This window comes from Schistocerca serialis, chromosome 4 (assembly GCF_023864345.2).
Source record: "Schistocerca serialis cubense isolate TAMUIC-IGC-003099 chromosome 4, iqSchSeri2.2, whole genome shotgun sequence".
Classification (NCBI taxonomy): Eukaryota; Metazoa; Arthropoda; class Insecta; order Orthoptera; family Acrididae; genus Schistocerca; species Schistocerca serialis.
In genome coordinates, this window is record NC_064641.1 from 251098747 (window position 1) to 251125300 (window position 26554).

Below are 26554 nucleotides of genomic sequence, written 5' to 3' on the forward strand. Positions count from 1 at the left end.
ATCAAAGAAAGGATGAAAAGAAGATAAAGATCAAGAAGCTGAGCCACAGTATAGCCCTGGAATGTTTTAAAAGTGTGTCTGTATGACATTGTACATTACTTTCTTGCATGTAAAACTTTAATACCACTTTTCTCAAAACTACATTTTTTTGACCTTCTGGTACACTTTTCTCAAAAACTATAACTGCTACAGACATCAGACTTACAGTATCTCTTGTTAATACAATGATTAATTAGATAAAAAATAGACCAGTAGTGATAGAAAGAACAGATTTACAAGCTCCAAGATGTTTAGAAAAGTTTTGATTTTTTGTCTTATAGAACAAAAAAATGAAAATACATTAACCATTTTTATGTGATTTGAGAATGATGTTTCAGCTGTACACTGTAAAAGTTTCAGGTCTTTATCTCCATTAGTTACTTCCAGCAAGTGTACCTGACGTTTGCTAGCATTGATTCCTTATGGGAGTTCCCTCGCGACTGTGTCCCCTTAAGAGATACAGAAGGGAAATTAGGTTCTAAACCTGAAAACACTGAATATGACATTCATTGTAAAATGTCATATCTGCTACAAAGACTAGTTATATTTATGGAATCTGGTAGAATATTTTATCAAAAATAAATGTATTTCCAAATTTTGAAAATATCTGACTAGATTACAATACGTTTAAAAAGGTGTTTTGCCCTACCAGACAACATTATCCCACTGGGATTATACTGATGAATCTTTTAACTCCAGCTTTCTTGGTCCCATTTTCATGATTAACATCGTTTCTCACCTGTAATTGGTTAATAGCATAACTTTTTGTAAATCTGTTTGCACAGAGGCAAAGTTTGCAATATGATCTCTACTCAGCCTTCATGAGGCTAGAGAGAGAGAGAGAGAGAGAGAGAGAGAGAGAGAGAGAGAGAGAGAGAGAGAGAGAGTGAGAGTGTGTGTGTGTGTGTGTGTGTGTGTGTGTGTGTGTGTGTGTTCCCTGAAATATTTCTGCTTATGCAACTTTATCACAAAGTCTTTACCGATCTCCTCATTTCTCAAAGTTTTACAGTATTTCTTTCCACTCGAGGTCCTCTTCATTCTTCAGCTGGCCTAAATGTTAAATTTAATATCTTTTAACTGAATAATCTTTTAGGACACTAGGTAATCCTTAGAATGAAAAAATGAAGAGCAGCTTCTGTTTCACTTACGTTTATTATTTTCACATTTCCTTGAATAATAAAGAAGATGTCCAACACATAAAATGTGCACAACAAAATAAACTTCTCTGAATTATAGCTACATTATTTCAGTAGCAAATGGAATGAAACAACAAATGCTTCTGAATTAAGGAACTCAGATATTGTGTCTTCCTACACAGCCAAAAATTCACAGATATACAAGACTGAAGAACTATTACAAAATAAATAGTGAAAGCAAGTCATGCATATATATCTAACTGTCATGTCTATGACTGCACAGGGAGAAATTCACAGATCGTTCAATACTGATAAGTGTAAAATGGGTGTAGATTCTGCACTACAACACCTGCAACATGTAAGATTATAGTTAGTAGCAATATAATTTAATATGAACCCTTTTAAGTTTTTAAAAATAATTTGTGTTACCATTAATTCCATCGTCTGTGAGAATTCTTTGCTGAACCAAAACTATTCTCACGTCCCCGGCTGTAGCCCCACTTGTTGTTGCCTCCTATAAAAGTAATTAATACTCCACTGTCATCAAATTTTTTTTTTCAAACTTCAGATACGGATTTTTAATGACTTATTAGTATCTTCAAAAGGCTAAATATTAGTTTTACTTTTCAATGCATATAATGGATATACTGCTACTAATACTTCAGAATAGACAAAAAATTCTGTGTGTAAATCATGCAATTACAGGGAGTACATTCCACACAAAATTACATCACAAATGTCTCAAAACAAACCTTTCCACCCTCCAAACTGTGCCATCTCAGCTAATTTAGGGTTGATTTCTTGATTCGCTTCTTTAAGAACCGATATCAAGTCACGAGCTTGACGACTATCTTTAGCTGTGAAAAACGCATACGACGTTCCCGTTGACTGACTGCGACCAGTTCGTCCAATTCTGTGTATATAGTCTTCTGATGAGTTAGGAAAGTCATAGTTGATTACAAATTTTATCCCATCAACATCTGCAAAAAATTCAAGTAGTACATATTTTAAATAAAGACTGAAGTTCCTTCACTGTAACACATAAGGAATGAAAAATCAGTGATTAACACATAAATCAGTGATTAACACATTCTTACTGAAAGACAAATGTAATATGTACTTGTTGCAAGTTGCACCCATAAGAACTGTGGATTTGTACGGTGAACTACCTAGCCTTAAAAATATACACGTTGAGCTGATATTAATTTGCCAGCAGCCTTAAGACTCACTTCTAGTCATGTTCTCTCTCTCTTTTGAAAGACTCCTTTCATCATAACATACTATAAACTCAATATTTAAACAATTTTTTTTCATAGACTGCAACCTGAATTAGCACCTATCTGTAAGGAATTTACTCCATGGTACTTCCTGGCTGATTAAAACTGAGCCAGAACAACAGTAACTCGGGACCTTTGCCTTTCAGAGGCAAATGCTCTACCAACTGAGCTACCAAGACCGACTGGCTAGCCATCCCCAGAGCTTTACTTCCACCTAGCTGATCTATATATATTTATGTATGTATCATCTGACACTACCCCTGGTATCATACTCCCTAGTATGAATTTCCCCTTTGGGTTCAGATAAGATTATGAAGTCAGGAAGGTTCACTCTTAAACCTACCTTTTCATACATCACTTTTGCCGCAGGTAAGTCTTTCCCTGGCCCAACAGAACTTGCAGATAGTTCTTTAGCACTGCTAACCATTGAGAGACTCTTTTCAACTTTGAGAACAGAAGAGAAAAGAAAGATTCAAGAGCTGAACTATCACGGTTGTTTAGTCATATGAAAGCATCAATGTTAACCAAAACTTTCGAGTGGCAGCTGTTACAAAATGCAAAGTTTACCCGTTGTTGCTACATTAGCCGAGTGTGAATTGCCTCAACTATTGCAACAGCACTAATTCTCTAAAGTAAAGACTTTACTTTCCACATTATCCAAAGATTAGCTCTCCCTACCTTAAGAAAATATACAAGTTAAACACCATGATGCTGCACATACTGCTTGCAATGCAATTCATTTCCACTGATGTGAAAAAAAGTCATGTGATAGCAATATGCACATATACAGCTGGCAGAGTATAGCTTACACATGATATATAATAGGGCAGTGCATTGGCAGAGCCTGTATTCTTGTGATCCATGTGCTAAGGTTTTCGATTATGATTATGATTGCATGACAGAATTAACAGACTTTGAACATGGAACGGTTATTGTAGGTAAAAGCACTGGGCCATTCCATTTTGGAAACCATTATGGAATTCAATATTTAGAGATCCACAGTGTCAAGAGTGCCAAGAATACCAACTTTCAAGCATTACCTCTCACCAAATACAACACATTGGCTGACCGTCTTCACTTAACACCTGAGAGCAGCAATGTTTGCATAGAGTTATCAGTGCTAACAAGCAACACTGCATGAATTAACTGCAAAAACCAAAGTGGGACGTACGACAAACTTATCCGTTACAACAGTGTGGCGAAATTTGATGTTTATGGGCTATTGTAGCAGATGCCCAACATGAATACCTTTGCTAACAGCATGAAATCACCTACAGCACTTCTCCTGGGCTTGTGACCATATTGTTGGACCCTAGACTACTGGAAAACTAGCCTGGTCAGAAGAGTCCTGTTTTCAATTGGGAAGAGTTGATGGTAGGGCTCGAGTGTGGCGCAGACCCCACAAAGCAGTAGACCCAAGTTGTCAATAAGACCCTATGCAAGCTGGTGTTGGCTGCATCACTGCAGGCTGTGTTTACATGGAATGGACTGGGTCCTCTTGTCCAACTGAAACAATCGCTGACTGGAAATCGTTACGTTCCACAACTTTGAATCATTTGCAACCATTCAACAATGGAATTTTTATGGATGACTGTGCCATACCACAATTGTTCACTATTGGTCTGAAGATCATTCTGGACAATTCGAGAGAATGATTTGGCAACCCACATCGCCCAACATGAATCTCATCAAACATTTATGGGACCTAAACAAGATGTCAGTTTGTGCACAAAATCCTGCACTATCAACACTTTCGCAATTAGGGGCAGCTGTAGAGGCAGCATGTCTCAGTATTTCCACAGGGAACCTCCAACGACTTAATTGAGTCTAGACCATGTGAAGTTTCTGCACTACGCCGGGCAAAAGGAGACCCGACATGATATTAGGAAGGATTTGTTCCATAAAGCATCAAAAGGTAAAGAACCAATGGTAATTTAATGATCAAGTCAAACTGCTCATAATCCTATACTGTAACCTCTACAACATCAAAAATTAAAATTTATTTCTATGAATACAGAGTTCCAGACTTACAAGCACAAGACAAAATAAGCACCAAATACCTGTCAGTATTTACAAGTGTCTGATACCAAATTACTATTAGGTGTGGTGTCAATACAATATGCTATTCAACGGACTGCAATAAAGGTAGTGTGGCACAACACTCCTATTTCCACTGGGATGATACGATATGCAATGCCACTCACCACATGACAAGCAACAAGACAGCACAAATCACAAGCTCATCTGCAAAGGATGTTATTGTGGATTATTTAAAGCTCAAAAAACTTGAAGTTAAGAACTGGGTGCTCCCATACGGTGCTATAAATTCAAACAGTTCAGCTTTCTTATGAGGTCTCAGCATGAGAAACTTCAAAATTAAAGTTAGGGTAGTATTTCTACAACTGTTCAGTTTTGCTAAGTAGTACATGATGTAGCTTGAGTAGTATTCAGAAGAAACAATGCTGGACTGAAGCAAAACCATTCACCATCAATGACGTTGCAGCGGGTGGTGAACTCACTAGTGACAATTTCAATATATATGCTATAGTTCGTATGCTCCAACTTATGTCTTAAAACCCACCAAACAAACTGGCCAGTTACTATATGTTTCTAAAACACACCTGGTGGTTTACTTACCTGCAAAGTTAAACAATAACTGTGGGCAATAATGAAAAAACCAGTTCATTATCGTGTAACAAGATACAGGAAAACCATCTTTTCCCACCAAATAGGTCCCTCAAAAATTGAATAAGAAAGACTGCATAGCAGGGAAGCCCCAAAACAGTAGTTTTTCACTTTTTTTTTACATGGAAAGCAAAAGTTGTACCGAAACACTAACTACAGACTGATGCGGCTTTGCTTTACCTACCTAAAACAATTTTTTTAGCCACATTGTTTGACCTGGTTTTTCCCTCGCTGTGTGTCTTACAAGTTGCATGGAGAGGCTAGCATTCTGTATTGCACCAAGCAATATGACAGATATATGTCTGTGTCTCATCGTTGACATCCCTGTGTGATTAACGAAGCCCCTACAACTATGTTTCTATGCGCAACTCCCAATGCAAATTGATTCTGCATCTTATCCTAAGTCACACAGTATATTGCGTTGCCTGTCTAAACTGTGCCGTAAGGGTAAGAGCCAAGGCTCTGTCAGAACAATAAAACTAAAATCAAGCAAGTAAAAAAGTCCAATACTACGAAAAATTGTTGTAGCCTGCCAATATCTTACCTAGACCACGTGCAGCAACATCAGTAGCAACAAGGATACATGCTCTTCCATTGCGGAAATCTGAAACATAAAACTAATTAGTAGTAAATAATGCAAAAGGAAATCTACAAAACACTTATAGAATGGTTCACATACTTAAGAGAAGGTTGAATTGTGATGTCCATGTAACTAGAAAATCAATAGAATGAACAAGATGACCCAAAATTACGTAGCAAGAAAATCTGGAAGGATACAGCTAGAATGAACACTAAATGGACAAACACTACACTCTTGACAGAAGGAAAATGGAAAGGCCCTTGTAGTTGGCATGTGTTCAGTAAGGCCCTTGCCACATGGGAAAAACTAGAAGTTAATGTGACAACGAACATCTTTATGATGGAACTGAGCCAAAGAATAGCAAAACCATTCTGCAAGTACGCCTTACTTTTCAGAGCTCCAAACAGCCACACCAGTGTTCCTTACCTCATTATATTCCTCACTAGTTGACATGCTGTGGCGCAGACTAAAAAAATGCCTATGTTCATTACAGAACGCAAAATGAATCTTATTTCCTCAAATTGTTTCTTCTTGGACTGTAAACATGTATATTATTCCAAAACATTTTTTTTGTCAAAATAATTAAATTTGATGATAAATAATTCGCCAAGCAGCAACAGAAACACATGAAAGAAAGATATACTTTTATATCATCAGTGACCTAGTCACTAAAACAGCGAGGCAAAGCCTATGTTATTTTTAACATGGGAAGTATCTGTAACTAAAGAAAAGATTCAAGTAACTTAAGTAAAGAACCAGGTATCATCCTCAACAACCGCTGATATTTTGACAGGTGAATGCAGCATCATTTTCGTACCATAAATCAAATGAAAAATCACCTAGCATAGCAACCAAAACACACAGTTTTAAACTGGACAAAAATGACAGCCTATGCAAATTGATTTCTACATTGGAGAGGATATGGTGGTTCTAAGAAGCTGTGCAAATTCTCACCACCACGAAGCCAAATTAAGAGAATCTTATTCATATTTGGAAAAGAGGACAGGTTTCAACGCTGCCGACTCCAAAGCACATTAATCATAAGATGATATACAACAACAGGCAACAACATGTCTCCCAACAACAACTCCGTCTGTGTGTATGTGTGCACATTTGTAGGCAGCCAGTTGTAGCCTATGTGTTGGCATGCCAGTTGCAGCAACATGCTTGTTTACACATTGCAAGATGACTATGCCAAGCAGTGCAATCTTGCCATCACAGCAGTAAGATAGGGTTCTTGCATGACAAGCAAAGTAGTTTCTACATTGCCACACAACGAATTTGTCCTGAACGAAGCTGGAAGCAGTGCATCAACACAACAAATGGGCTGCTAGCCCATATAAATGAATATCAATTTTAAAAGAGGTATCAGCAATCCACCACTGCCTACCATGAGGTAAGGGCTGGATCAGGCCCCAGTGCAGTATGGGTCAGCAAGCAGCTGCCAGAAGTTTAAACCTCCATTGCCGCAGCATCTAGTACCGAATCGTCATCCTTGGACTTGGTGCCTCTCCAAAGGTGGGCTGCCTCCAGGCTAACTCCAGCAGCAGAAAGGCTCCTGCCCTTGAGGGCAGCATAGAGGTCAGGGTGGAACACCACCTCATCCTTCTGCATCACACTGTCACTCGCAGAGAGATCGATTACCAGATGCTGTCATCCCTTGCAAGTACTCTGGAAGTCTTCCACACAACTGGCGCCACACACAAGCGTGTGGTTTACAACTGGGCCACACAACACTGAGCAACCTTGCAGTGCCAGCATTCCTTCACACTAACGTCATAGCCTTCTGGTCAACAGCCAGCCACCATCTTGCAAAATGTTCCATCCTCATCACATACTGAGATGGTACTTTGCTTCTGCACCATGATGCTGCAAGTAGTTGCACGGGTTTTATTAAAATATTTAACTTTTGCTGTTTATCTGAGCTGGCACTGGCCTGTACCCTCTCCCCAACCCACCACTGCAATAAAGCCCTACACAGAAACAGTCCTTTACCCCAGGTCTACTTCAGTTGGTGACAAGTGGGACATACAAAACCTACAACTGTCATCTGTGGATGAAGATGATAATTACTGCAGGGTTGCAGTTTTGTCAAAATGCTATGGGCTGAGTGCAGTTTTTTGTGTGTGTTTTGTATCACAGAGTACCGTGGAGAGTCAATGGGTCTTCTCCCAAATATGTAAATGAATTGTTACATTCAGTATGTGTCAACTAGTCACAAGTCTGTGTATATGTAAATAACAATTAGTTTTGCACTATGGATTATCAAGAGCAAGTGGTGTGGCTCATTGTCAAGGAGTATATAAGGTATTAGCTATGTGTAGCTATCAGAAGGCGAAGTCTAATGCTGTCCGGGAGTACCAACACTTTTCAGGGCATAAAGCAGTATGACCAGACAATAATCAGGTGGAGTAGTTAAGTTACGTAAGGCAATGAAAACTCCACATAAAAATAATGACATAGCAGGAAGAGACAGACGGTTACTTACCATAAAGACAACGTGCCTAGTTGCAGACTGGCACAATTAAAAGACACTTATATAAAGATTTCAGCCACAGCCTTCAAGAGAAAAACAAGCACACCTCACACACACGACTGCCAACTCCAGCAGCTCGAGCTAAAATGAAACTATCACATGGGATGATAGCACCAATCTGGAGAGATTGTGAAGAGGAAGTGGTAACAGTGTATGGGTGGGGTGAGGGAGGATACTGTCTGGCAGAGTGTGCAGGGACTAGAATGTCAACATGTGCAGCATCAAGTTGTCGGACAGGATGTGGGGAAAAACTGAGTCAAAAAAGGAGAGAATTGGGTAAAGATGGGCAGATGCTTTGGTGGAGGGTGACATACAAAGAGTGTAGGAGATGGGAATGGGGAGGAGGTGATAGGACACGGGGTTGGGGGGGGGGGGGGGGGGGGGGGGAGTGGAAACTGTTGGGTGGAGGGTGTGTGGACAGTATGTGGTGTAAGTTGAGGCCAGGATAATTATAGGAATGGAGAATATAAGGGTAACTCCTATTTGTGTAGTTCAGAAAAACTGGTGGTGGAGGGGAGGATCCAGATGGCTCAGGTAGTGAACCAGCCATTGAAATGAAGTGTTATGTTCAGTTGCATATTGACAGGATGGTCTACTTTGCTTTGACCACAGTTTGGCAGTGGCTGTTCATCCTGGTGAACAGTTAGTTGGTAATCATGCCAATATAAGAAGCTGTGCAATGATTGCTGCAGAGCTTGTCTATGACATGGCTCCTGTCACAGGCAGCCTTGTCCTCAATGGGGCAGTATAAACCTGTGACAGGACTGGAATAGCAAATTATGGTCTGATGGATGGGTACGTCTTGCACCTGGGTCTTCCAAAAGGATATGATCCTTGTGGCAAATGGTTGGGATAGGGCGTGGCATAGCGATTGACTAAGATGATGACGATGACAATGATGATGATGATGATGATGATGACTGGGCAATGAACACCACTTTAGGAGGGGTGGGAAGGATCTTGGGTAGTATTTTCCTCGTTTCAGATCACGATGATGGGTAATCAAAGTCCTGGTGAAGGCTGTGGTTCAGTTGCTCCAGTTCCGGGTGGTACTGGGTGATGGGGGGAGGGGGGGGGGCATTCCTTCATGCTGGTTCATGTGGGTGGGTGGGAGGATTGGGGTGAGAGGGGAGAACGGCAGAAGAGATCTGTTTGTGGACTACATCTAGGGAATAAATGTCTGTGTGACCCACAGCATACTGAACAACGGATTTCTTTCTTGTCACTGCAGATATGTGGGCCCCTGGGTAGCTAGGCTGTGTGGGAGTATTTTCTGGTAGAACAGGGATGACAGATACCAAATGCAAGTGCTGTTGGTGCCAAATGTAAGTACTGTGTTGTTGCAATGTACTGGTGGGTTTAATGTGGAGAGGAGTAGCTGAAAGCTTATGTGCAAGTTGCTTTAATTGTGCCGGTCACCAAATTAGTGTGTCACCTTTACAGTTAGTGGCGCTCTCTCTCTCTCTCTCTCTCTCTCTCTCTCTCTCTCTCTCTCTCTCCCCCCCCCCCCCCCAATTGTTGTAAGTTACACAAGAGGTATTATGACAGTGTTAAGGTTAAGTATCCTTACAGTCTGATTTTGCTTTGCTGTTTTGTTGAGTGAGAAGTGTTAGTGTAGTAGCACATTTAACTGTCCTTGTGTGTTAAAGGGTAATCATGTCGTGTTCAGTACCACAGATGGCTGTCATGGGGCAAGTACTGAAAATTTTAGAAGATGACGTATATGGACGGACAATTTTAAGTTGTCTTAGAGACTGTACGCACTTCAGGTTAGGGAGAAGGGGAATAGCTTTTCCCAACTGCAGAATATGACAGAGAATTATGGATGAAAAGGTGGGGAGGGGGGGGGGGGGGGGGGGAGAGATGAGGGATAAGTAAAAAAAGATGAAAAACAGGAGAACAGACCCATGTCTAGTTTACTCATTTTCCGTAGTTAAATGATGTCAAATCTGGAAATTCAATGACTGGGTGGGACAATCTCAAGAGTGGCAAAATTAAGACAACTTTTGAGTAGCAACATCATTTACTTTTAGGTTGTAAAGAATCATAGCTCAGGCACGATACAGAGGCTGATGCGCAGTGTCCAGTTTTCGTCCAAAGTGCTGGATGAGTTCGTTTGTTCAGAAGGTTAGGCTGATAAGCCGTTTTTCCATGTTTTTGCAAGCCAGCGATGACAGAATTGAAGACTCATACTCTGCAATCTTTCTCAAACAATTTTATGAAACTACCTGGTAAAAAAAATTCATTTTGCTTTACTTATGGCTTTATGTTAGGTTCATGATGATGTGCCGCCCATTATTTCATTCATTGTCCTAGTTATTGTGATATTTATGTGAAATTAAGACACTGTGTGAAATTCGGAAAAGTGTGTAATGAAAAATTGCGTTTGGTGGCCTATTATATGTTGTTGCATGTGAATTTTAGCTAAGACATTGAATTTTCTTTAGGACTTGGAGAGCCAATCTCAAGAAAATTGGTCTTATACAGCACGCTGATTTGTGATTGCGCTGTGCCCGCGATAAAGCCAGAGCGAAATATCCACACCATTCCTCATATTTCATAAATGGTTTCTGATATCGAAATGAGATTTGGCAAATCATAGCACACACAGAAGAGTATTTTACCATTTTGTTATATAAAACTTCATTATCTACAGCATTATCACGATAACTACAGACTTTTTCAAGAAAGAAATTTTTAAAGGCCACTGACAGCTGGTGAAATGAGAAATGCTATGGGTTTTGAAACAACATATGTGAAGATATCACACTTTTTGTGCAGGGGATGTGCTTTTTCATAAGATACTGACTTTATTTTTCCTCAGTACCTCACTTAACTCAATAAACCACTGTTTCAGAATCCTCTTGCAATTGTGTCTGCACAATATGTTAGTAAGGTGGGACAGTAAAATCTGCAGTGTTTTGGCAAAATTCACCACTCATGATGCTTCTTTGAAAGTTATGAATACTTAACAAGACAGGCACAAATAAATCATTGCATTTTCAGTGGAATTCGTTTCAGATAACGAAAGCAGCGGTGACAGTAGACCCTTTTGAATGGTCACCATGCAAGTGTGGGCGTGAAAGTACCCCACTTAATATTTACAAAGAACGTGAGCATAAGGTTCAGTTGGGAACAGCACTTCCCTGTAGCACTTGGCATTTCCCCTACAGCATTCTGACCGACCCCCATCACTGCCACTCTCCCCGTTTCCCCAGCCAACTCTGCACCTAGTTGCCAGGCATTTTGCACACACTGTACCAGCTCCGATATCAAGTGAAAATTTGAAATCTGAATTAACTATATAGGCGCGGGTGTGTGCATGCATTGCAATGTAGGTACTGTCAAGAAATATGTTTCTCATAGTTTCCTAGTCTTCTAATGCTATCGTGCTGTGCATGGGGCCTTCAAGTCATTTTTCTGCAGAGTTAAATGACATGGAGTTTCCTTGGTGGCAGGTCTATATGGGCAAAATTAGTAGTTGTATATCGTGTTGTACAGTTTTACAAGGAACCAATTGGTTATTAGTGAGAACGAATGTAAGGTTCGATGTTTTAGTTTTAAGGTACAATTTCAGATAAGTTGTATAACAGAGATGAATGACAATCCAGAGGTCTAATGCTGTAGGGTGGGTAAGTGCACAGCCTCAACCTTGTGGCTGAAGCCGTAAATATGTGCACAGGTTTGATGCAGACCAGTCCAAGTTAGACACACGGGACCACGTCTTCTCAACAATGGAGGTATTGTAGCACCATTTTCCACCACTGCAGTGTAAAATAGCAGCTCTGTCACAGCAGTTTAAGAAGCTGGCAGGCCGAGCACCAAGTCTTTCAACACAGCATGAAGAGTTCCTGCAGGACAGACCAAGCAGCTTCAATACTGTTTAACTATGGATTTGTTATTCCATGTGTGGCTGGAAGCAGTGCTTCACCACGAAAAATAAGCTAACTCGTATAAATAACAGTCATTTCAGCAGAAGTCTTCACAGTTCTATAGTCCCTAAGACGACAAGATGTCTACACAAGGTACCAGAGCAATATGGCTCAACAAGCAGCCACCATCTGTAATGGGCCTCTGTCGATGCCTGTCCATCTTATAGCATCAAGCCATCCTCCCAAGACTCTGCACCTTCCTACTGCTGGGCTGCCTCCAGGCTCACTTCAGCAGCAGCCTGACTCCAGTCCTGGAGGGCAGCAGATGTAAGTCTGGGACAGTAAAGTCGATCCCCGCCTTCTACTCAGGGGTCCTTCCATGTCAAGTGGTCCAGACATTTCCACATGAATTTTTGTGTTTACCAATGATAATTGAAAACAGGCACACAAAGTCTTACGATCACCAATTCAATATCAGCAGAGATATAGTCATTTGTCTGACCCCACAGCACATCTTCCAACAGTGTATCCTTTTAGCTGTAAGCAACTTTGAAATATAAAGTCTCCTGCAATTTTTTTTCTAGAAGGAAACATAACTAGGCGATCTTTTGAAACTTAATTTCCCTAGTGATTTCCGTAAGGGAAATTTGAAGCGAAGTGGGTCACAAAAATAGCCACTTGAAAAATGAAAAGTTTAGCTTTCTGTATCTCCAGAAGTGTGAAACTAACTTTAACCTTTGCATATAACAACTTAACCAATGGCATTAGAATATAAAATTTCATCCTATCTCTTTCTAAAGCACAATTGATATTTGTATAAATGCCACAAATTGCTAATCTTAGCCCATTTTTACAAAAAATGTATTTTCTGCAAACTCTTATACATCATCTTCATTAGAAACACAACACCTGAAAGTAAGTTTGGTTTTGCAATGCGAGCATATAACACACTGAAGAGCAGTACAAAGTGGGGTGTAGTGAACATGTGCCCATTATTCTGCTGGTACTCAAATCTGACTTTTTAATTGTTATTGCTCTCTGGGGAAGGTAATACCAAAAGTCCTGATGAATTAAAGGTGAGCTTGAGTCACAAAAAACAGATACATAAATAATGCACTTGACAACGAGAAAAAATTCTCGAAACACATTTAGCTCAGCATGAATAAAATACATAGCCAGCACTGTGTTTACACTAGAAACATTTAAGCAAGACAAAAGTGTCAACTAGTGTTCGATGTGGCCATTCGCCAAAACAAGCTAAATATGGTTTGACAAAGATGTCACGATGATCACAAAAATCACAAAATTGCATTTGAGCAAAAGAGCGTTTGGAAATAGTTGAGTGGTCATGATATCTTCATTCGAACGAACCTAGTTACTCCCATCAGCCACCACACCACGTAGAGCTTGGCAGCAGCGGGATATGCGGCACAAACTGTTAAAACTTTTACTCGTTCAAATCCACTGAATAGAGTGGCCTGGTGTCAAGAAACTTAACCACTTAATATTTGTAAACACTACAGGACGGCCAAAATTATGCCAGCATCACATCTTCTCCACTAACATTTTTTCGTAATGCATAAATCACGGGAAAATTATAAATATGTTGACGCAAAATCAGGTGCAAATTAACATTTTGGGCATAGGAAATTTGATGGGACCGATGCCAGCTGGACAAATTTTGACTTTTTTCTGTTATGGGGAAGTGCTTCAAACCACAAGCTGTTTCAGTGTCAACTGTTCAAATCCCTATCCTCACATTATGACGAGTGTGAAGCATTTTTATAAATTCTCCTAGTGACTCGGAAACAGAGCTGCTCCTGGCAGAAAGGTTGAAGAGGAAGTAATAAGAATGAAGGAAAGAGACTGACAAGGTTTAGGAAATTGGGATGTTATGAAAGTCACCCAGAACCCCATGTCGTCCGAGACAGTGGACAGGATGAGAAGAAAGCCTGACTGTTGGGGGACTGCAATGGATGAGAGGTGAAAAGTTAGGAGTGTAAAAGTGGAGAGTAATAAGAAAGACAAATTACTAATGACACACTGTGCAAGTTAAAAGAAGAAAGCGAAGTGGATTATACATGGTAGACATGTGAGGTGGACACCTTGTGCACACGTGTGTGTGTGTGTGTGTGTGTGTGTGTGTGTGTGTGTGTGTGGAGGGGAGGGGGGTGAAACTGCTGGAAACCTTCCCAGTTTTCAAGTTCACTTACTATTCAAAATTACTTCTGATTTAACTTTCTCCAGTCACTACTAAACAATGGTACACCATAAGATATCTTAAGATTTGAGTACTAGCAGAATAAAGGCCTATGTTTCACTGCACTTGCACTGTCATTCTTTACACCTCATGCGAAAGACAATCTAGTTTTTAAGTAGTTTAGAATATGGTCAAATTGGTTAGAAGTTAGCAGAAAATGTTTTTGTGAATGAACTAAAATACCTATTTTTTGGTGTATTTACAAAATCAACTTTGTACCCTAGATGCAAAAGTACTAGAAAGGAGCAGAAGAATGGAACTTTATATTCCAAGATCTTGCTTTGATGAGTTATTACATGCAATGTTTCAGGTTAGTTGTTTGACTGGCTACTTCAAATTATCTACATGAAAACTGCTCATGACATCTCATTAATCTGTTTAAAGAGACCGCAAAAGATGTACGATACAGCCTAGCTTGTTTCTTTTAATCAAATACTGGCCGACAGATCTCTCATGGATTGCCAAAAAAACTCAGGGGCGACAAAAATAAATCTTTACCAATGTTTACTGGGAACATGTGCAGACAAAATTGCATCAAAATTCACAATTTTACCACCTGGCATAAAATTGCTTATTTGCATTTATTGTTAACTTGCTTTTTGATGCTAACACCATATGGACCACCACTTACAATATTCAGTCAACATCCAGGATACCAACAAAACTTGCATTTACAAGATGCTAGACAGATGACAAAATTTGTAACACACTATCTTCACTTTTGTGCAGTAACACTAGAAATTTGCCTGCTTGGAAAGTTTCAACCACACCAATCTGTACTGTCCACGTAACTCATGTGCACCCGAGTATTTACACTGCATCTAATGGCATTATTTGAATGTTTCTTATTTTAATATAGTTTTTAACATTTTATTTTCCTATGACAATGCATTGTATCTCTCACTGTACCATTCTCTGAATTCTCTTAAAACAATTTATCCTCAAAATGTTTGGTTTCACTAACTTCCTCCAAAATTTGCATCAAAGATGAAAGAACAGAACTATTTCACCTAATGTAACAATGCTTATAAAATTTGTATTCCTAGTCATCAATTTAGCACCCACCATAATACTGTACACTGGAATTTTTGAAGTTCCACAATTCGTCAAGAATAACCAATTGAAAGTACAGAGTGAGTTAAAAGGACTTAGAACTTTGAAATCTTATAGAAATTTGCCAAGAACTTACCAAATCAGTTTGTGTGTCATTTTGTAGCAAAGAACCTTAAGTTTCACGTGAAAGTGTAATTGTGGCTTGATATGACAATTAGTGATGCAGTAAACATCCCACTGGTAATCAATTTCTTCCCACACTCGCTGCAGCAAATTGTGCATAATTTGTGCAACAGGAGCATACATTTGATTTTTCAGGTCAGCTAAACTGATGAGGAGGAACACGCACATGGTCTTTGATGTGACACCAAAGAAAGAAATGCAGTTGTCAAGTCTGGGCAGTAAGAGAAATCCAGTGATTGGCCCTCCAAGGCCAATTCTCTGACCTATGAAGCCATTATTGAAGAAATTTCGAACTTCCGTGAATAATTTGCTGATAGCAAATCGCCCCATCCATGGTATCTTCATCAATCTGTTTTCAAGAGATACAAGATACTGGAAGCACACTGCACAAGAGTGAAAGTAGCCATTTTAACTGTGCACTACTCTGATACACTTGGTGGTGGAATTGTGTACTGATGCCCTGCATGAATCAAACTATGTTGTATGCTAAAGATTCCGTAAGTTCTCAATTTCTATACCATTCCAAAGTTGTGTGTCTTTTTTCATTCACCCTGTATGTGAACTCAAGATTGTATTAGCACAAGTGTCACACTAACACCAAACACAGTTCCGAAACTTTTGTATCAACTTGTACACCCTCATCCATTCACTTATGTTTTCAAAGTCAAAACAATGCACTGGTGAAATTACCTTTTAAAATGTAGTCTCTTTCTTGTTGAGACTTATCCCCATGCATGCAAACAGCTTCAAACCTGGAAAAAACAGCATGCTGGAATTATATTTTTTTCCATGTCTTACTTAAGAATCGTAAAAGCAGCTGCAAATATAACAGCGGAGACTGAACTACTATTCTAATTAACAAAACAACCCAAAACACATACCCATATTTTCTTATATTGTATGCTATATTTTCTGCTTTCTTTTTTGTTGACACGAATATTATGGTTTTGTTCTCACTTTCATTAGAAATTTCTTGTAAGATACGGCACAACCTGTGAAGAGGAAACCATTTAGTCCTGTTCATTAATGTGCACATCCATTTACTTCAGACTGTGTCATTACAGCAACACTAGATAGTTTTTCCATTAACTAGACTGTAGTGTTACATCACATGTCTATGTAGGAAGTACACAAAAATAACACCAAACACTAAAACAGTTATTTCATGTAACTGACAATGTACAAGAAAACCTATGACTCAAGATATTTTAGTTTTCGTAACAATGCAACATTTCTCCAACTACCAACAGTTAAGATAACACACACTTACTTATTTTCTTTCTCATGTTCTTGACAAACATCCACAATCTGTTCAATATTATGATTTGCACAAAGTTCAAGAGATCCTACATTGATCTGAATGTAGTCTTTCAGGAAATCTTCTGCCATTTTCCGCACCTCTTTAGGCCACGTTGCTGACCACATGAGGGTCTGGCGATCAGGCTGAATTAAAAAGAGAGGAAAAAAATCCGATTAGTTTCACGGAACTATTGTACAATGACTTCACACACATGAAACTACACATAAGGCCCCAAATCACACGGCTGCAATTAAGGAATTCAGAAATACTAAATGCTTTTCCAGTATTTTCGGGCTACTATCAAAAACTTTATATTGTGATCCCATAGGGATCAATTCACGTGAAATCAACTTATGGTCTGGTTCTTGTTCTGATGTTTTGTGAACTGGTGGTTTTGATGGTGACTGCAGCTGTAGTAGTAGTGGTGGTGGTGGTGGTGGTGGTGGTAGTAAAATGGAACCTCGCATAATGAGCATAATCCATTCCAGAATCTTACTCTTAGCACAAAACACTCACTCATTAAGTGAAAATTTATCCCGTATAAGTTAATGTGATACGATAATGCGTTCCATGCAGAAAAAGTACAAAGTCTTTTGTTATTCATGCCATTTATTCAAAGAAAATTATAGACACCATATTATGTAACTTATTATTCATAATACTCAAGTTTCTTTAAGAAGCTATGGGGGTTCATGATTTCAGCATTTCTCTTACAGCACCAGAAGATTGCTGCTTTGCTATTACATCATCATCATCATCATCATCTGAAGAACTCTCTACAACTTCCTGCTGTGAAACATGCCAACTCCATATGCTCTTCAGTGGTCATTTCTTGGCTGTGATCTTCCACAAGCTCATCAATACCATTATTATCCACTTCTAGTCCCATGCTCTTGGCCAACGACAATCTCATTAACAACAGGCTTCACAGTCAAATTTGACAACACACTGCGGCCAAGGTTCTTCCAAGCAGAAGTGAGAGGTCTGTTGCTATCCCCTTCCCATGCTTTTTCCATCATCTTGACACAGGAAACAATGCTGAAGTGATATTTCCAAAACTCTCAGAGTGAGATTCGTAGCTTCAGCAAACTCGAAGCAAAGCTCTAAGACTGCTTCAATATAGGGCATATAGAAATGATCTGCTAGCCCATAGGCTGGAATAACGCAATGTGCAGGGAGGCAGGGAATTCTTCAACAAAGTGGTTTTGTAAGCTTGGAGTCTGAGGAGTGTCATCCATAACAAGCAAAACAAGGAGTGGCAGATTCATCTCAACCAAGTATTTTTTCACATAGGGAACAAACACTTCACTGATCCAATCACGAAAAAGATCATATGTCACCCAAGCCCTGATGGACCTTCACATCACATTTAACCTGCTCTTCTGGATTTTACACTTCTTGAAGGCTCATGAATTTCTGAATGGTAAACAAGCAGCAGTTTAGATTTTCAAATTGCCACATTGGCACAGAATAGCATTGTCAGACATACTTTCATTGGGTTGTGACTGGGCAATGCACTTTAATGTTATTAAGGCAAACTTTGGCATCTTTTTCCAGGTAAGACCTGTCTCGCTACAATCAAAAACCTGCTGTGGAAGATAATCTAGAGAACCTACAAGCAACTTGAAGTTGCTAATGATGATCTCTGCTGCCTTTTTGTAAAAAGGTGGCTGCTTCAGAACATGTCAACACTGTGGATGCCGGTTCTTCCCAAACCACCCACAGCTTCCCTTAAACACTTCAACCACTGATGATCCTGGCATCTTCTTAATGAGGTTGGAGAAAATCATTCTCGCCCTCTCACAAATGATGTTCTTGTTAATAGTGTTGCCTTGCAATTTCTTTAGAATATTGAACTGTTGTTTAGATACACTTGTCTCTTCCTTTTCAAGCATCTGTTTCCTTAACCTTGTCGTTCTTGAGGATAATGCAAATAGCTGACGTAGACCGACTGTATGTGTGTGTTAAGTCATCAACGCTCACACCATGTTACCGGTTTTCAATGATTTTTGTGTTTCATTTCTAAGGTCATTTTCTTTCTCGTATAGTCCTCATCTTGCGGCTTTATTTTTGGGACATTTCTAGGAAAGTTATTAAAATTTGCACACAAAAAAACTACATGAACAAGATTAGAAAAATGTTTCACGACAAGCTGCACTAAGATCATTGCTGAAAGAGTGCTAACCCCACACTGCAGTACATACTAAAGACATTGTTCATATACTGTTGCTGACAATAAAGGTGTCCATATTGTTAAACATTTCCCCTGCTGTGCACGAATGGCTGGTGACATAACACTAAATCATCGTCACTTTTTATGTGAAACATCGCTCATTAATCAAGTTACTTTTTTTACAATTTGTTTTTCACATTAAGCAAGGTTCCAATTTATCTGGCTGGCTTGTAGACCTTGAATTTGAATAGTTGTACAAGGGTCCTGAAGTTCCCGGAATTATTTTTGGTAGTTGGCAACACTGGAAGGCAGGGAAAGTTGGTGGAGAATCTAAGCTTCAAAAAGAGGCAAATGTTAGTCAGCTGTGGGCAGTTGTCGAGGCAGAGTCATGTTCTTTGCAGAGGTATCTACTACAGCCTCATAGGGACCGATGACCTCAGCAGTTTGGTACCATCACTACATCCTAACTGAACAAAAATTGGACCAGTTTTTGGAGCAACATTATGCAGTCTAGTTGTGTGTGCAACTGGGGGGGAACGGGGTGGAGACGCCTGAAATGCTTCGAAAGGCCTACTGTAACAGGGCTATGAAACAAAGCCCAACTTTCACGTGGCACAAGACATTCCACTCAGTATACCCATCAACATCACAGAGGACTTGGTGCAAGAAGTGCATCAATTGTGGACAAGGACTGGTGATTAAGTGTTCAGGTAATTGCAGTGGACTGTTGGATACCCAAAAGCATCTTTCACTGCATTTTAACCGAAGATTTTCAGATGAGTGAAGTTGGCATGAAAATGGTGCCAAAAGTCCTGATGAGTGAGGTGAAGGAGCAGCTTTTGTTGAAGTACCAGGAATTGCACAACTATGAAACAGATCCAGAATTTTTAGACAGAATGACCACATGGTACAAGACATGGATTCCCATGCACGATCTCTAAACAAAGCGACAGAGCAACAAGTGGTGCACCAAGGAGTGCCCTCACCCAAAAAATGCACAGACGAACAAATTGTGGGGTTGGGTTCTTTTGGGAAGGAGACCAGACAGTGAGGTCATCAGTCTCAGCAGATTAGGGAAGGACGGGGAAGGAAGTTGGCCATGTCCTTTCAAAGGAACCATCCCAGCATTTGCCTGGAGCGATTTAGGGAAATCGCGGAAAACCTAAATCAGGATGGCCGGACACAGGATTGAACCATCGTCCTCCCAAATACGAGTCCAGTGTCTAAAGCACTGCACCACCTCGCTCGGTAACAAATTGTTAATCAATGCAATGCTCATTGTGTTTTTTGTCAGAAATGATGGTTCACAGTGAATTCATGCAACAATGACAAACAGTCAACAGCAAATTTTATAGAGGGGTGCTCAAACGGTTGCTCAACAGGGTTCGACATATCTAGAAAGAAATTCATGACAATTCGATCACACACCATGACAATGCGTCAAGCCGCACCACACTGTCTCCGAGCTGCTGGTCAAGACGGGTGTGGCAACAATACCCCAGCCACCATACAGCCCTGATCTGGTACGAACAAGCTCCTTTTTGTTCCCAAGGATCAAAAGAACCCCGAAAGGAACTCTGCATGGGATTCTGGAGGCAGTAAAAGCAGCTGTGACAACTGCACTAAAGGAGAACCAACTTCCAGGGTGCCTTCAATGTTTGGGTGAAGCATTGGAATTGGTGCACCGGAGCAAAGGGAGAATACTTTGAAAAGTTTAGGAAAGATTGTAAACTGATATTGAGTAAGATTTTTACAAAATTCATTCTAGGAACTTTCAGGACAGACCCCGTTCAGTTTTTTCTAAGCTTTAAAAATGTAGTAATTATATTCATAAAACGAATATTTTCCAAATAAATTTTTTATTAGACGGTGTGCGTATGAGTGTGGGTGCGAGGGTATCAAACTTCAGAGCTGTATTCCAGTGTGAACATATTAAATAATATTTTAATGGTAACCACAGCACCCAGCATGTAGGTTGTATGACAGGACTTTACTATCAAGCTTGCATAGAAAACTTAATAGCACCAACCAAATGAGCTCACGAAATCATTAATTCTTTATTTGCCAAAATTTAAGGCATTAAATTATTAGAATTATATAGGAACCTATTACCTGACACAGATCTACATATTGCTGCTATTCACACTGAAGCATCATTATAGGAATGCACATTCAAATACAGAGAGATGTAAACAGGCAGAATATGGCACTGCAGTTGGCAACGCATATATAAGACAATAAGTGTGTGGCACAGTTGTTACATTGGTTACTGCTGCTACAATGGCAGGTTATCAAGATTTTAGCGAGTTTGAACGTAGTGTTCGTTGCCTGGGATTCCAACATGTCCTGGAATCCACACAAACACCACCAAACGACAGAACTGTTCCAGGGCATAGATGGACTCCTCAATGGACGCTACCAAAGTACGGCGAGGGTAGCACTGGTCGATAGCTTGTAGGCTGCTCAAGGAGTCAGTGAACAGGAGAAATGACTCACCAGGCCATGAGCGCATGTGCTAAAGAGCACGAGATATGGCCGCCAGCTCTGCAGTGGAAACACTGCAGCCATATGGCAAGGAGTGCTGTTCAATATGTCCTCCATGAACTTATGCAAAGCCTATGTTACCATCAGGCACCGAGCCGTCCGTGTAAACCACCTCATAGCCCCGATACATGTCGAGAATCGAGAGGAAATGATAGAGAGCCGCAGGATTAACGAAGTCCTTAGGGCCATGTGAAAGGCCCAGAAGAATCTGTGGCCTAGGTGTTCACCATGGAGGTGTACATGAATGGACCTCAAGGAGAGGTGGTAAGGGGCCGCCAATGAGGGAGATTAACCGCTGTGGTTGGGAAAAGGAGACGGTGATTCGGATGCGCAGGAGAACTACGAACGTGTGCAACGTAACTAGCAAGTAATTGTGCACGACTAACCTTCAATGGAGGGACTCCTGCCTCCATCAGGACACTAATCACAGGATTTGTCCTGAAAGTTCCTGTCGCAAGGCGAATGCCACAGTGGTGCACTGGGTCAAGTAGAAATCATACTGAGGGCACCACTGAACTGTAAACCAGACTCCCACAGTCAAGCTGGGATTGAACAAGGGCTCTGTAAGGCTGAAGCGGCGTAGAGTGATGTTCCCCAGTTTGTGATGCTCTGTGCAGCGGAGGGCACTGACGTGCTGCCAGCACTTCTGCTTAAGCTGACGAAGGTGAGGAAGCCACATCAATCGGGCATCAAAAACCAGTCTTACAAACCGATATGTCTCCCTACAAATCGATATGTCTCCACTAGAGTGAGTGGATCATCAATTTCCGACCTCCCTACCTTGGCTAGTAAGCATGGCGCCACCACACAAGGGGTCATGCGCATTAAAATCTCCCAAAAGAAAGAAAGGTTTATGGGAGTTGATCAATCTGCGCAGTCAATACATTCGGGGGGTACTGCACCATCTGGAGGAAGAATATACACTGCAGACAGTTATTTCCTGCATCGTCCTTATCCTGACAGCCACAGCTTCAAGATAGGTTTCAAGGGTCACAGGTTCACTACATAGCTCAGGACATAGATACAAACTCCACCTGACACACTATTATATACACTACGGTTTCTGTAATATCGCTTATAGCCACAGAGGGCAAGGATCCACATTGTCGGGAACCATGTTTCCTGGAGAACAATGCAGAAATCAGGTGTGAAGCTTAACAGTTGCCATAGCTCAGCCAAGTGGGGGGAAAAAAACCGCCGCAATTCCACTGGAGAATTACGCGATCGTGATACTGGGAAGCCATGAAACACTCAATGAGGCAGTCTACACCTCGATCACCTGCTACCAGCAGATGAGTACCTGTCCGTTCAACATCCGTTGTGTCTGAAGGCCCAGCAAGATCTACGTCCTCAGTGGACGCCATAATCTCCACCACATCCTCAGACAAGAGCTTGTAGGTGGCGGTGGTGTGGGTGCAATGGGGGTCTTTTTCTTTATAAGTTTTCTCTCGCTGCTCCTTATGTTTGTCAGGCTGGGAGGGCTTCACTCATTCAGTCTCAGGGACTGAGGACGACTGAATTTCTACGACCAGCTACCTGTGGTTGCTTTAGTCACACCACTGAAAGGAGTGACCCCAAGGGATCCCTTCCTGGCAAGAGGAGCCGAAGAAGACTTGTGCTCCTCCAGCTGTGAAGTGGAGACTGACATCCCCATGGTTTGGGGGAGGGGCATTGCTCCTGAAGTAGGTTGTGCAGGAGCAGCAGGGTGGTGGGACGTGCCCTCCCCCCCCCCCCCCCCCTCCATCAAGGGGGCAGGTGTAGTCTGACAGATCAGAGCCAACTGTACGCAGTTGAACGGAAAATGGCAGAACCATTGTCATAGCAGCAGCATAGGTTGATGTCATGTACACAGGATTTAGCCTCTCCTATTTTCTCTTGCCTCAGTGTAGATCAGTCAGCCCAGGGTCTTTTATTTCATTACTTTTCTTTCTTTCTGGAGAATCCTGCAGTCTGGCGAGCGAGGTGATTGTGATCTCCGCAGTTGACACACATGAGAAGCAACGTACAGGGAGTATTGGGATGTGAAGGGCGTCCAGGATCCTGACAGATGACGCTGGAAGTACAGCGGAAAGACATGGCCGAACTTCCAGCAATTGAAGCACCATATCGGGGAGGGATATATGGCTTTATGTCACAGCAGTACACCACCACCTTCACCTTCTCAGATAATGTGTCACCCTCGAAGGCCAAGATGAAGGCACCTGCAGCGACCTGATTATCCCTCAGACCACAGTGGATGCACCGGACGGAAGGGGCACCTCGCCGCTCTAAACTGGTGCGCAACTCGTCAGACTGCAAAAGGAAGTCCCTGTGAAATATAATACCCTGGACCATAATTAAGCTCTTATGGGGCATGATGGAAAAACAAACATTCCTCAACATGTCACACGTGAGTAGTGCCCGTAATTGGGCATAGAATGCCATTTTGATCTAGACTGACCCTGACCGCATCTAGGACAAGCCCTCTACCTAGACACTCGTCCTCTAAATGCTCCACAAAAAACTGAGGTTTCATTGACAAGAAAGATTCCCTATCAACTCTCGTACATACATGGTAGTGGGGCGAAAACTTCGTTGCCATCCTTAGCCTGGCGTTCCTCCCACAGTGTGGCCTGGGGGGGGGGGGGGGGGGGCGATCTGGGGTTGCATTTCTTCGCATTCAAGTTAGACCTTGACTCCTTAGAGAGTGCTGGTGTTTTGAGCACCAGCAAGAGATGACGTACTAAGCTTCATTGCATGTCATCCGCTCTGATGCCACCCACTCCAACCAGGGGCCCCTCCACATGGGTGCCACCCAGCCACAGCAAAGGCCACCTGGCAGGATGGCCATTGCCGTGAGTCCCGATGCCCCAGGCTGACCGGCATCTACTCCTTGGCAAATGTGGGGAATTAACAGCGCAGGCATCAGCAGAGCGATCGCTGTGTGGTCAGGGGGCTACAACCAACAGGGTACATGGCAGCCCCACAAGGATTGGCTACCATGCTGGATATCAGGCGCAAACGAGCTAAGTAGTCCATTATTGTCGACAGCGTAGAAAGTAATACTGCACAGAGGATGCAGGAAAACACACCCAGGAGGGTGACCTCGCCCAACAGCTGGAGAATGAGCGGAAGTGCAAATTCACATCGATTACGGATGTGAGAGGTCTCAGTGCAGGATGGACACTATGCACCATGTAAGGTGCCCTTCCCCAATTGGCTCACTCTTGGGGAAAATTTTGAAAAACGGAGGTCAAACCCTACAGGGGACAATCACGAAGGCCGAAATGTGAGAGACTCTTTTTAGTCGCATCTTACGACAGGCAGGAATACCTCGGGCTTATTGTAACCCCTGAACCCGCAGGCTGACCACAGTATCTGCGATTTGCTAGCCAACAAAGTTAGATGTAACAGAAAGAAACCACACTATCAAAATGGGTCATGCAAACAATATTGCACAACTAATTCCGTGGAAAATCATTCTCTCCTCAATTTTGTACAAGTAAGTAGTGTAGGAAATAATAATCGTTAAGGATCACGAAAGGAAGTTACCCCAAATTAACAGTAACAGCTGAAAGAAATTTGACAGTTCAAACATATACAACCAACACAACAAAATGTATATATCTCCAGTGAAATTTCCTGTGGTTACTCCTTTGGTGGTGATTATGTGTATACAATCTATTAAAAAGTCAACTAATTTTTTCTAGTTTTAAATCCTGAGAGAAAATATAAAATTTATTATTTAGTGCATTACCCTGATTTGCTGAACAATCTTGCGAATCTGCGGCTCAAATCCCATATCCAGCATTCTATCTGCCTCATCAAGAACAAGGTATGTGCAACGTCTGAGGTTTGTAGTCCCACGTTCAAGGAAGTCAATCAAACGACCAGGGGTCGCAATTGCAATTTCAACACCACGTTGAAGAGCACGTTCCTGATTGGGGGAAAAATACATCAAAACATTTTACAACTAAACTTTACAGGATATGTGAAAATCCTTTAGGGATAACAGGTCTTACCTGTGGATGTTTCGGAGCACCGCCAAAAATGCAAGCATTCCTTATGAAAGCACTGCCACCAAAATTTGATGCAACAGTTTGAATCTGTTGGGCAAGTTCTCTGGTTGGTGCTAAAATAAGAGCAATGGGACCATCTCCACGTGCTAGTTGTTCTTGATTACTTATGTGTATAACAGCTGGAAGGATGTACTGTGAAGAAATATATTATAGTTGACAGATTGTAATAGAACTAGTTCTAGTTTTAACAACAACAACCTGTAATTACACATGTAAAAATTATACTGAGGTAACATTATGCAGAACATGCAAGGGAAAGAACAGAACTGAAACTAAATATCTAAGGAATATTTAAGTTGTAAAATGTGTTGCAAATGAAGGTAAGCAAAATGTCAACAACTAATCAGCCCCACATATAAGTTGTGTGGCAGAGAGGGAAAATCTGCATTTGTGCATTCTGACTGCTCTTGAGAAATAATGCGTTAGTATTTTAAATCTGGACAGAGAAAAACACAAAGAGCAGAGGTGGCCTAATGAGCTGGTATCATTATGGCTATTTGTTTCATAATATGGAAATGCTTTAACAGTCTCAAAGGGAAAAAGAGAGCCATTGATTGTATGCAATTCTATTATTTGGAATGTGATAGTCCCTCATTGAAATATAACAGGACAAATGATATATGCACCCCCACCTGTATATTCAAGAACAGACAGCATTTGTCAGCTGCATTGTTCCGAGGACTCATCACGGCTCTCTGAACTGACTTAAGAATCTAAATCTGAGACATTAAGTTCTGTGATCAAGATAATAAAACAGATGGGCACATGCAGAGTCACCTTCCACTCTATGCTCAATACGAGAATGTAAATGGGCGTTAAGTCACTAATATTAGCACATTTTACACTTCACAGTTACAG

The 26554-nt window shown here is 41.0% G+C and overlaps 1 protein-coding gene across 2 annotated transcripts in view; it reads right to left on the minus strand.

Moving 5' to 3' along the window:
* Positions 1-1172: 1172 nt before the first annotated feature.
* The window catches only part of LOC126473655 (ATP-dependent RNA helicase p62-like), a 57769-nt gene continuing 32387 nt past the window's right edge, over positions 1173-26554 (minus strand). For both annotated transcript variants that reach the window (XM_050100881.1, XM_050100880.1), the window contains exons 6-14: positions 25640-25828; positions 25375-25554; positions 16892-17064; positions 16503-16613; positions 16312-16373; positions 5682-5741; positions 1928-2155; positions 1605-1689; positions 1173-1524 (exon numbers count right to left, since the gene is read on the minus strand). In XM_050100881.1, coding sequence (XP_049956838.1) covers positions 1607-1689; positions 1928-2155; positions 5682-5741; positions 16312-16373; positions 16503-16613; positions 16892-17064; positions 25375-25554; positions 25640-25828 — 1086 coding nt within the window. In that variant the 3' untranslated portion in view covers positions 1173-1524; positions 1605-1606. The remainder of the gene's footprint in view (positions 1525-1604; positions 1690-1927; positions 2156-5681; positions 5742-16311; positions 16374-16502; positions 16614-16891; positions 17065-25374; positions 25555-25639; positions 25829-26554) is intronic.